This window comes from Nerophis lumbriciformis, linkage group LG10 (genome assembly GCF_033978685.3).
Source record: "Nerophis lumbriciformis linkage group LG10, RoL_Nlum_v2.1, whole genome shotgun sequence".
NCBI lineage: Eukaryota > Metazoa > Chordata > Actinopteri > Syngnathiformes > Syngnathidae > Nerophis > Nerophis lumbriciformis.
Window position 1 is genome coordinate 18,136,748 of NC_084557.2, and position 12,689 is coordinate 18,149,436.

Consider the following 12,689-nt stretch of genomic DNA (forward strand, 5'->3'; position numbering starts at 1 on the left):
TATCCCAATGTTGCCTTAAATTCTTCTCAGGCAGGGGTGTCAAACTCATTTTAGCTCAGGGGCCGCATGGAGGAAAATCCGTGCACACGCAGGCCGGACTATTAAAATCACGGCATTAAAACTAAAAAATAAAGACAACTTCAGATTGTTTTCTTTGTCTTACTTTGGCCAAGAATAGAACACACACATTCTGAAAATATTACAATAAAAATATAGAAAAAAATACCGGCTTCGGTAAAGTTTAGATCCATGAAGGAAAGAAGAAAGTGAATGAATGTTTATAACTGAATAAAATTTACATATGCCTAAAAATGTGTTTTCTTTTGCATTTAAAAAAATAATAATTAATTAACGTTTATGACAACCTTTTTCCAAAACACAATATAGAATGTGAGATATAACAGGATAATGAATACGTTTATCATTTGTTTTCAAAACGGTTACAAAAAAGTGGGACCCCAAAAATGTACTGTGGGACCCCCTTTTTATGACTTGATGGGGTCCCTGGGACCCCATTTTGAAAATGTTTAGCGCCAACAATGATGGAGTATTGGTGCGTGTAGAACAGCAGCAGACGCCTTGGGCCTGCAGGCCGGTTCAGTCGTTCAACAATCCGGGGTCTCCGCTGTCGTATTTTACGCTTCATAATGCACCACACATTTTCGATGGGAGACAGGTCTGGACTGCAGGCGGCCCAGGAAAGTACCCGCACTCTTTTTTTACGAAGCCACGCTGTTGTAACACGTGCTGAATGTGGCTTGGCATTGTCTTGCTGAAATAAGCAGGGGCGTCCATGAAAAAGACGGCGCTTAGATGGCAGCATATGTTGTTCCAAAACCTGTATGTACCTTTCAGCATTAATGGTGCCTTCACAGATGTGTAAGTTACCCATGCCTTGGGCACTAATGGATCACAGATGCTGGCTTTTGAACTTTGCGTCGATAACAGTCTGGATGGTTCGCTTCCCCTTTGGTCCGGATGACACGATGTCGAATATTTCCAAAAACAATTTGAAATGTGGACTCGTCAGACCACAGAACACTTTTCCACTTTGCATCAGTCCAACTTAGATGATCTCGGGCCCAGAGAAGCCAGCGGCGTTTCTGGATGTTGTTGATAAATGGCTTTTGCTTTGCATAGTAGAGCTTTAACTTGCACTTACAGATGTAGCGACAAACTGTATTTAGTGACAGTAGTTTTCTGAAGTGTTCCTGAGCCCATGTGGTGATATCCTTCAAAGATTGATGTCGGTTTTTGATACAGTGCCGTCTGAGGGATCGAAGGTCACGGTCATTCAATGTTGGTTTCCGGCCATGCCGCTTACGTGGAGTGATTTCTCCAGATTATCTGAACCTTTTGATGATATTATGGACCGTAGATGTTGAAATCCCTACATTTCTTGCAATTGCACTTTGAGAAACGTTGTTCTTAAACTGTTTGACTATTTGCTCATGCAGTTGTGGACAAAGGGGTGTACCTCGCCCCATCCTTTCTTGTGAAAGACTGAGCATTTTTTGGGAAGCTGTTTTTATACCCAATCATGGCACCCACCTGTTCCCAATTAGCCTGCACACCGGTGGGATGTTCCAAATAAGTGTTTGATGAGCATTCCTCAACTTTTTCAGTATTTATTGCCACCTCTGCCAACTTCTTTGTCACGTGTTGCTGATGATTATTTGCAAAAAAAAAAAAATGTTTATCAGTTTGAACATCAAGTATGTTGTCTTTGTAGCATATTCAACTGAATATGGGTTGAAAATGATTTGCAAATAATTGTATTCCGTTTATATTTACATCTAACACAATTTCCCAACTCATATGGAAACGGGATTTGTATATGATTTGCCTGAGAAGCTGGACAGGACAAAAAAAAAAAAAAAAAGAATACATTAATTTTATCCTCAAAATGCTCCAAACAAGTATCCATAATGATGATGTAAAAAGTATTGTTTTTTTTTTTTCAAATTTATTGCAAATTAAAAAAATCATAAAATCAGTATTCACAGCATTTTCACAATACTTTGTTGATGCACCTCTGGCAGAATTACAGCCTCAAATATTTTTGAATAAGATGCCACAAGGTTGGCACACCTATCTTTAGGCAGTTTTGGCCATTCCACTTTGCAGCACCTGGATGTCTCTGTACATTGTTGCATTCATCTTTCCCTCTATCCTGACTGGTCTTCCTGTTCCCGCTGCTGAAAAACATCCCCACAGCATGATGCTGCCAACACCGTGCTTCACTGTAGGGATGGTATTGGCCTGGTGATGAGCGTTGCCTGGTTTCCTCCAAACATGATGCCTGGCATTCACACCAAAGTGTTCAATCTTTGTCTCATCAGACCAGAGAAAGGTGGGCGTGGTGTTCCTGGGATTAAAGGCCTCAGCTTTTCTTATCCAAACATATTGCTGGGTATCGTTGCCAAACAGCTCAATTTTTGTTTCATCTGACACCACATGGACAAAGATTAGACCTTCTGGAGGAAAGTTCTGTGGTCAGATGAAACAAAAATTGAGCTGTTTGGCAACAATACCCAGCAATATGTTTGGAGGAGAAAAGGTGAGGCCTTGAATCCCAGGAACACCACTCCTACCGTCAAGCATGGTGGTGGTAGTTCTGGCCCTGTTTTGCTGCCAATGGAACTGGTGCTTTAAATGGGACAATGAAAAAGGAGGTTTACCTCCAAATTCTTCAGGACAACCTAAAATCATCAGCCCGGAGGTTTGGCACTTGGGTGTTCCAACAGGACAATGACCCCAAACACACGTCAAAAGTGGTAAAGGAATGGCTAAATCAGGCTAGAATTAAGGTTTTAGAATGACCTTCCCAAAGTCCTGACTTAAACGTGTGGCCAATGCTGAAGAAACAAGTCCACGTCAGAAAACCAACAAATTTAGCTGAACTGCACCAATTTTATCAAGAGGAGTGGTCCAAAGTTCAACCAGAAGCTTGCCAGAAGCTTGTGGATGGCTACCAAAAGCGCCTTATTGCAGTGAAAATTGCCAAGGGACATGTAACCAAATATTAACATTGCTGTATGTATACTTTTGACCCAGCAGATTTGGACACATTTTCAGTAGACCCATAATAAATTCATAAAATAACCAAACTTCATGAATGTTTTTTGTGACCAACAAGTATGTGCTCCAATCACTCTATCACAAAAAAATAAGAGTTGTAGAAAGTATTGGAAACTCAAGACAGCCATGACATTATGTTCTTTACGGGTGTATGTAAACTTTTGATCGCGACTGTACACATACACTTACAAATGTATATATATATATATATATATATATATATATATATACATACATATATATATATATACACACATATATACATACATACATATATATACATTTATATATATATACATAAATATATATATATACACATTAGAGATGCGCGGTTTGCGGACACAACCGCGGATTCGGCGGATTATCCGCGGATCGGGCGGATGAAATTTAAATAAATAAGATTTTATCCGCGCCGCGGGTCGGGTCGGGCGGATTAATGAGATATTTTTTATTTTTTATTTTTTTTTTTGCGGGTGGCAGTTAAACCAATTCGGAAATATATATACATAGTTAAATGTTGTTAGCCACATACGAAAAACGAGCAGCACTCTTTGAAACAGGCAATTATTTATCAGCAGGCACCTGCAGCAGCCACAGGCACCTGCAGCACGCCGCATCAGAAGAAGAAAAAAAAATGGCAACACCGGCAGCAAACGTGGTACGCGACAAACTAAAAAAGGGAATACTAAAGACCAGGGGAAAAAAAGGCCAGAAAAGTTCAGCGTGGACTCGTTTTTATGAGGTTGTAAATCAGGATGACAGCAATGCTGGCTACGTGAGTTGCAAGAGCTGCGACGCTGTGTACGTCTACGACAGTCATAAAACCGGGACATCGAACATGGTGCATGGTGCGAACAAAGGACTTCTTTCATTTAAGGTTTGTGATAAACCATCAAACTCATTCGTTAAAAGGACTCTATAGTAATATAAAGCGAATTTTTCTGGACATTATCATGCAAGAAAAGTTTATTTTTGGGACCGCGATCACCGCGTAATGATTTTTAAAGGTTGCATTACAAACATGTAACTGTCCCATGTGATCAGCCAGTGCGATTGGAAGTCCATGCTCAATTATTGCCTCCGTAAATAAAACTTCGGCATTTATCACATCCAAAGAATCTGTTTGGGCGACGAAAAACGTTGAAAGTTTTCCACTTGTATCGCTAGCAACGGCATTAGACTTGTGTTTTTTTTTGTCCCAACGTGGTCTTTTACATCGCTAATTCCTCCGTGTCCGATCGAAAAATCTTGTCTGCACAAGGTGCAATTCGCGTAGTTTTCACCCTTTTTTTTTTAATTAATGAAAAACCGTATTTTTTATCACTGCACCCGTAACCCGGAATAGGTTGATGAAAACCGTACGAATTACGGGAAAACCGGAGTAGTTGGCAGGTGCCTCACTAATGCCTTGCATCGTCTATATTAGATATAATGGGCGGGTGCGGGCGGGTGCGGGCGGATGGCGGGCGGATGCAGTGCTATTCAAACGTTACATCGGGTGGATGGCGGATGGTTGACGACTTTCTGATGCGGTTGCGGATGAAATATTTGCCTATCCGCGCATCTCTAATACACATATATATATACATACATACATTACATACATACATATATATATATATATACATATGCATCAACAACAATTATGCAAATTATATGCTGACACATATATGATATATATGTATGTATATATATATATATATATACACGTATACTGTGTGTATATGTGTATACTATATATAAACATATACATTATATATATAAATTATATATATATATACTGTATATATATATATATATATATATATGTATATACTGTGTATATATATATATATATATATATACTGTATATATATATATATATATATATATATATATATATATACACACACACATTGTCGTTCACTGCTTGTTGACGATGCACTCGTAGCATTCTTGCTACAACTGCCTAAGAAACATGTTTAGAGAATTAATTGCTGCAATATGTTACCAAAATGTCCTTGCTTTTATCTAAAGTCCCGCCGGGGTGTGTTTTAAAAAATGTGCCATGAGTCAGAGTCTCCTCACTCACCTTTCAGGTAACCATCCGCGGTTTAGATAAAGGAGCATGTACACTCCAAATAAATCGTGTGATAAATCTGCATTTATACATTATCAAGGCAATATTTTTTGTATTGTACATAACATATTTAAACAATGTTTGTTAATATTAATTGTATATTCCCGCTCCCCCGTTTTCTTTCTTGCAGACAATCACATGTCCTTAAGAGGTGTTGCCTGTAAAAATCATTAAAATTAGAAAATATCATGTTACCAAAATTAGGATCCGCCACCTTAATAGCAGAAAAGCACCCTTCGACTCCTCCAATGCTTTCAATGTTGCGCCATGTTGCATACTAGAAGACATAAACATTGACACAATTACACGACTTATACATTTTTATTACAAACTTGCAATTAAAATTACTCAACATCTTATTAGAAATTGCCTTTATTTTAAACATAGAAGCTTTCAATAGGTGGCCAATGGATGGAACAATAATAATGAGTTATTTAGTTGTTTTTGTTGGTTTATTGAAAACTACTACAAGTTTAGGAACTGTAACTAAATAGGAATTCTATATACTGTATGTTAACCAGGGCAAAGCACATTTGAGCACATGTAACTTAATCTATCATACTTAAAGACTTTGATATGTGATAACAAGCATAGTGAACATTGTTATCTTGTTATCTCTCAGTGTGTGTGTGTGTGTGTGTGTGTGTGTGTGTGTGTGTGTGTGTGTGTGTGTGTGTGTTCTTGTATTTCTACCCTTCTTGAGACATCAACAAGGAAAAGTACCTTCCATATGAGGACCGGTGAACAAGTTAGGACCGAAATCATGGTCCCAATATGGAAAACCCATCCATCCATCCATTTTCTACCGCTTATTCCCTTTGGGGTCGCGGGGGGCGCTGGAGCCTATCTCAGCTACAATCGGGCGGAAGGCGGGGTACACCCTGGACAAGTCGCCACCTCATCGCAGGGCCAACACAGATAGACAGTCAACATTCACACTCACATCCACACACTAGGGCCAATTTAGTGTTGCCAATCAACTTATCCCCAGGTGCATGTCTTTGCATCTAATAGAGAATGTCTCAATTGGGTGGTCCCAAAAAGGAGGGATTTCTCAAATTGACTGTGTGTCAGTTTTAAAAGTGCTCTCCCTCTGGTCAACATATGTAATAACAAGTGTGTGTAAGAAATTGAAATGCGCCCCCTTTGGCTAAAATTAATTTAAAAAATAAAATAAATATCTATATAGAGACATACTGTAATAACTTGAAGTTAATAATCCATCCATCCATCTATTTTCTACCGCTTGTCCCTTACGGTGACGTGGGGGGTTATAGAGCCTATCTAAATAATGAAGATTAAAAACCAATTACCGTACACGCAAAAAAAATTAAATAATTAATTAATTAATTAGAAGCAGTCTTTTTCTCACAATAAGTCGACTTTTTACTTATAAAATTGGGAACAATTTCTTATATTCTTTCTGCTTCTGTAATATTTTCTCGTAAAATTATTACTTTTTCATGTAAAATTGTTACTTTTTAATGCTAAATGGTGACATTTGTCATATACAATTCTGACTTTTATCACAATATTGCCAATTTTTTTGTTGTTCTCGTAAAACGGTGAAATTTTTTGAGAAAAACGATGACTTTTGTCATAATTTTGCCAAGTGAAATTCCTGTTATTATTATAATATTGCCAAAAGTTTACAGATTTCTTATACAATTGTGACTTTTGTCGAGTAAAATTACGACTCTTTTCATAAAATTGCCAACATTTTAAGCTTTTCTTGTAAAAGTGCGACTGTTATTGAGTAAAAATTCCAACTTTTATCATAATATTGCACAAATGTTCAGTTTTTCTTGTCAAATTTTGACTTGCATTGCGTAAAATTGCGACTTTTATTTTTAAATTCAAAGCTTTTCTTGTGAAATTGTGACCTTTTTCTTGTGAAACTGTGACCTTATTCTTGTGAAATTCCAACTAATTTACATAGTATGTATATATATATATATATATATATATATATATATATATATATATATATGTTATTAATGTTGTAAATACATATCTTTATATATCTAGAAAGGGTGGTCCTAAAGAGGGAGGTCTCAAGAAGATAACAATTACAAAATTGTGTGTGTGTGTGTGTGTGTGTTCTACCTGAGTGAGAATAGCGTCATAAAGTTTGCACGCTTCGTTGCTGCTGGTGGACAATGGAAGACCCTCAGCCCTCCACGCCTGAAACAAATAAGTAAACAAAAGTTAAGTTCCAGTAACAAAAATGAGTGTACTTCATGAGAACACTATGGTACTAGCTAACATACTCAACAAGTTACTTCGACCAATACCACCTTGGTTATAACTTATGGATATTATTACGAAATTGTAATATTTTCCATTCCATTAAGTCAATACGCCATACAAATTTGATTTCTTCCCCAAATCCGGACTCACCGCACAGTCTCTGAAGCTCAAAGCATCCATTTTTTATGAAATGTGTTGACGTTTCCACGTCAGTCTGCAACTCTGTCTGACTGGCTCTTCACCTAAGTTGAGTGTAAAGTTAGAGGAAAGTAAAAATGACATGTTCCGGAAGTTTCTCCGGAAATCCCACCCTTTCAAAGTAAGACAAATAGTTACCTGCAACACATGAGCGATATAGAGACGCATTTGTTGAGCGTTTTTTCAGGATACTCCAACATAAATTGTATTTCAAGCGAAAACGTAAAGACTGCACATGTTTAGTTTAGGCATACAATGAATGTAAAATTGCATTTAGAATTGAATCATGATGCAAGTACCAGTATATTGTGGCCAGTGAGTGTATACACACAGTATCCAACATCAGTTTTTTTAAGGGAGTAAAATTTGATTATTGTATTTATTTTTACACAACACAATATGTCAGTTTTTTTTAGCAATGTATATCTATTTTTTATGTCTTCATTTATTTGTAATTTTGTTATATTTGTAATTTTTTTTTTTTTTTTTAAATACACACATACATATAATATATATGTGTAGTCGAGGTTTCTGTGGTTTATCCGTTATACAGTGCTCAATACCGGGGTAGAGCGGAATATACGTTAGGTTCAGGAAAAAACACAAGAGGCTATATCATCCCTACAAGCCTGATTTTGCAGGTTTCCCTGCTCGTCAGGGGATTTTATTGAAGATTGTTTTCAATAAAATCAATCAACTCCCCTGTCAAGCAGGAAAACTTGCGAAACTTGCGGTTTATCCGTTATACAGTGCTCAATACCGGGGTAGAGCGGAATATACTTTAGGTCAGGAAAAAACACAAGAGGCTATATCATCCCTTCAAGCCTGTTTCGCAGGTTTCCCTGCTCGCCAGGGGATTTTATTGAAGATGTTTTTCAATAAAATCAATAAAATCCCCTGACGAGCAGAGATTTTATACAAAATTATTGCCACAATCCTGACTGAATTTAAACTACCCTGACAAATATGCAAATTGTCCTCAAAATTTAAAAAAAATAAAATTCCTCAAATAATTTTGGAGTATGAAATGAAGCACAAAAGTTAAAAACTGCATTGTTTTATTGCTGTTTACAGCACACATACAACACCCATATATGCATTTCAAGCTACACAAAGCATTTACAGATGTGTCAACCAAAGTTTAAAAATTAGGATTCTCATTCTTTACATATAATACACTTTTCACACGTTAATAAATATCATTACAATCATGTCACACGCACACACACACACAACAACCTAGAGTGTTTCAAATCATAGCAAATACCAACTCATACATGTAGAATGTACAGTGTAGGCGCTGTAAAACAGTGACCACTTGCGTTTGTTTTCTTTATGGGTAAAAGTCCACCTCACTCTGTTCGGATTTGATGCAAAATTTCCAAAGCATTTGCTCCAGAACATTCCTTTAGAAAATAAAAATAAAAGGACAAATCGTCGCGTCCAGTGAGAGACAGACTCAAGCAAAAAGAGGGACAGTATAAACGAAAAGGCATTTTTTTGAAGTGTGTTGAAATGTGCAACAGTCACGTTACCATGACGATACAAGAGTGAATATGGATATGCATTTGTAAACATAAGCGAACAGTGTGATACTGTCAATGAATCTCAAGGTGGGTCTTTTGCTAGTTTCCCTTACATGTAAATACATACAAATGTGTACAATTTTCCCTTACATGTAAATACAAATAAACGTGTACAATCAAACACCCTTTTCTGATGTTGGTAAGTAGTAGTGTTAATCCCAGTAGCAGAAAAACACAACTTTTTACACCAACAATGAAACCCACACACAAGTACACGCAAACAAAGAAAGGTCAAATGTGATTTTTTTTTTTTTTTTTACCCCTTAACCGTGAGGTAGCAATGCTAAACACATCAAATCAATAAAGACTATTATAATCTTCCATGTTTGGAGGCAGTAACTTTGCTGTTAAAATGTATTTTAAAGAGGAACATAATAATAAACCATCCAATTGGTTTCATGTTGTGTTATGAAAGTTTGTTCAGCTCAAATGAAATTTTAACACAATTTTAAATAAAAAAAATTGTGAATTGTGCTCTGCTGCAGACATGGACGAGATAGGGCCTGATCTTTTAAAAGGTTTGTATGTATTAAAACATGTGCAAACTTGATAGCGCATGTAAAACTCATCTGCTTGCAGGATTGTGAGCAAAGTAAATCTACTTAGCGTGCATGTCTTTATGCTGAACGTTAGAATGCGCACAAAACTGGGAGGAGATGCAAATATAATCATTTAGCATTTGCAACGTTATTCATCAAGACAGAAACTGTTCAGCAGTCGTCGTTTTGTCTATATATAGCACATTTTAAGTGTGCATAAAACTAGCAGTTACACACAAATAATGGCTGTGCGAAAGGAGGCGATCGTGCTTGCGAAGACAGACCTATGTGCATGTGTCAACATATTCAGACTGTCATGAATAAAATGGAGCCTTATTGTCTACGCAATGGAATTTTAGAGCTGCTGAATGACTTAAAGGGCTGATAAAAAAAAATCAAATGATTTGTTTTGCCTTTTTTTCTTTGGTGTTATTTTTTTTAAATCATATAAAATATATATTAATATATCTCTATTTGCAATATGCATTATCATGCATCCGGACACACCATCACAACACCGTGTCATCTAATAGAGCGCACCTACTAGGTTTTGTTGACGAGATTGTGCTTCAAAATGGCCTAGAAAATGTGGATAATTATTACATTTGTGTGCAATGCAACATGTTGGACCATTTGATGCCATAAATGTGGAGGGAAATGAGTGTTTCAATGTGACAGTGGGCATACATGCAAATCCTCATTTAAATGAGGTGGTGTGCACCACTTTTGCACATTATTTGTACACGCAGTCCTAATAGATAACTAATAGCACACACTATTTGTATAGGTTGCACACACAATTTAGCACGTTATTTGGATCTTAACAGATCAGGCCCTTAGTCTCTTAAATGGGGCGCAATAAAAGGATGGCAGGTTAACAATAAATACGACAAAAAATCTAAAAACCAAGGCAAACAAGCATGTGTCGGCCTGCCAATCATTTGGAAGATAAAGAAATATAAATATCAATGGCTACATCAAGCATTCTAGATCACAATGATTTGATTTAGGCTCCTGACATCGGTGGAAGACTGGTTGACTGATTTGACCTTTGAACTACCTTATCCTTTACGATGACAAACTTTCCTATGGACTTTTACAGGGCTGACAAGTCAACATGCATCACTTTGATCTTTAAAAATTAATAAGGCTGTTAGCAAACGTGACGGGCCATGGTCAAATCCTGTATAGTCCTTTCATTGCTTTGCAGGGACTTTATAACAAAATCATAAAAAGGATGGTGAATCATTACACGTCCTCTGTGCATCTCGTAAAGTGGCAAGTGGGCTTTGTATGACGTCCGTATTTTGTGTCTTTGCATTCATGAACCAACAAAACGCCTGTGACGGATCACGGCCGCAGTCTTCACGGGTTACTTTACATACAATGGCTTATAGATTGTGTGTGTCTGTGGCTCACGCACAAGTGCAAATGCAAGACATCGTGGGCACTACTGTGTGAATGCAACAGATAAATGCAGATCTGACAAAAGCAACAAAGACGCTAACAAATACATGAAACTGATTATTAGCGGTCAGTTGTGTTTTTGGATGACCGGGATGAAGACGTCAGTGGGTAGAAAGGCCGTCTTCCTGCGGTCTTGTATGTTTTCAGAAAAGACAGGATTTTCTGTAAAATGTGGCTGCTTCTACACAACTATTTACAAAAAAAAAATCCTTTACATCAGCAGGACCAAACTGCAAGGTTCCCTTTAGAACATTTTGAATCAGACAAGTCTTTAAACATGCTCCCAAAGGTGCCAGCACTTCAAGGCTGTGATGATAAAGTTGTGAACAAACTGTCGCTCCACCCACGGAGCCAGCACAAACCTGCGAAGTGATTAACCGGGACCGCCTGTAGGCTGAGGATGCGTGAACGCTGAAGGGAACCTCAACCAGGATATCAGCAGCAACGAATGTTGTGTTTGCGTATTGGCAAACTGTACACTGCTGCAGATGAGAAGGTTTCAGATCAACGGATCAAAGAAGACCTTACACAAGCTCATTGCGGGCAATTAGTTGACTCTAATTAAACCCAATTGAGGTTGAAGCCTTTGGAGAGCATCACAGCCTCCAGGTCCTTGTCTTCCTCCTTCTCTCGAAGCCTTTGCTCTTCCAGGAGGGCCACCAGGGCATCACGCTGCTCCACAACATCCAGCATCTCGTTTAAGATCTGCTTCTCCTGTGCAAGCTCCTTCTCAGTCTTCAGGTGGTCTGGTGAAGGCAACATAAACCACATAAAGAAAACATACAGTATACATACAACGCTGAGCTGTGGTTTTAAGTTTATTTCAAACATGCATACAGTAACAGCATGATACAGTTGGTACGGAAAGTTTTGAGACCCCTTTAAATTAATGTGCACTCAGCACCCCATCTTGACAGACAAAAATGTTGAAATTGTTCCTAATTTATTAAGACAAAAACTGAAATATCACATGGTCATAAATATTCAGACCCTTTGCTCAGTATTAAGTAGAAGCACCCTTTTGAGCTCGTACAGCCAAGAGTCTTCATGGGAATGATGAAGTTTTTCACACCTGGATTTGGGGATCCTCTGCCATTCTTCCTTGCAGATCTTCTCCAGTTCTGTTAGCTTGGATGGTGAAGGTTGGCAATTATCAGGTCTCTCCAGATATGCTCAATTGGGTTTAGGTCAGGGCCCTGGCTGGGCCAGTCAAGAATGGTCACAAAGTTGTTCTGAAGCCACTCCTTTGTTATTTTAGCTGTGTGTTTAAGGTCATTGCATACTTGCCAACCCTCCCGGATTTTCCGGGAGACTCCCGAAATTCAGCACCTCTCCCGAAAACCTCCCGGGACAAATTTTCTCCCGAAAATCTCCCGAAATTCAGGCGGAGCTGGAGGCCACGCCCCCTCCAGCTCCATGCGGACCTGAGTGACGTGTTGACAGCCTGTT

The 12,689-nt window shown here is 38.0% G+C and overlaps 2 protein-coding genes across 4 annotated transcripts in view; both read right to left on the reverse strand.

The window, feature by feature from the left end:
- The window catches only part of ttc38 (tetratricopeptide repeat domain 38), a 69,681-nt gene extending 61,108 nt beyond the window's left edge, over window positions 1–8,573 (reverse strand). For both annotated transcript variants that reach the window (XM_061970150.1, XM_061970149.1), the window contains exons 1-3: window positions 7,601–8,573; window positions 7,307–7,384; window positions 5,396–5,477 (exon numbers count right to left, since the gene is read on the reverse strand). In XM_061970150.1, the coding sequence (XP_061826134.1) occupies window positions 5,396–5,477; window positions 7,307–7,384; window positions 7,601–7,630 (190 nt within the window). In that variant the 5' untranslated portion in view covers window positions 7,631–8,573. The remainder of the gene's footprint in view (window positions 1–5,395; window positions 5,478–7,306; window positions 7,385–7,600) is intronic.
- Window positions 8,574–8,689: 116 nt separating this feature from the next.
- Window positions 8,690–12,689, reverse strand: part of mical3a (microtubule associated monooxygenase, calponin and LIM domain containing 3a) — a 161,587-nt gene continuing 157,587 nt past the window's right edge. For both annotated transcript variants that reach the window (XM_061970130.2, XM_061970129.2), the window contains one exon: window positions 8,690–11,986. In XM_061970130.2, the coding sequence (XP_061826114.1) occupies window positions 11,802–11,986 (185 nt within the window). In that variant the 3' untranslated portion in view covers window positions 8,690–11,801. The remainder of the gene's footprint in view (window positions 11,987–12,689) is intronic.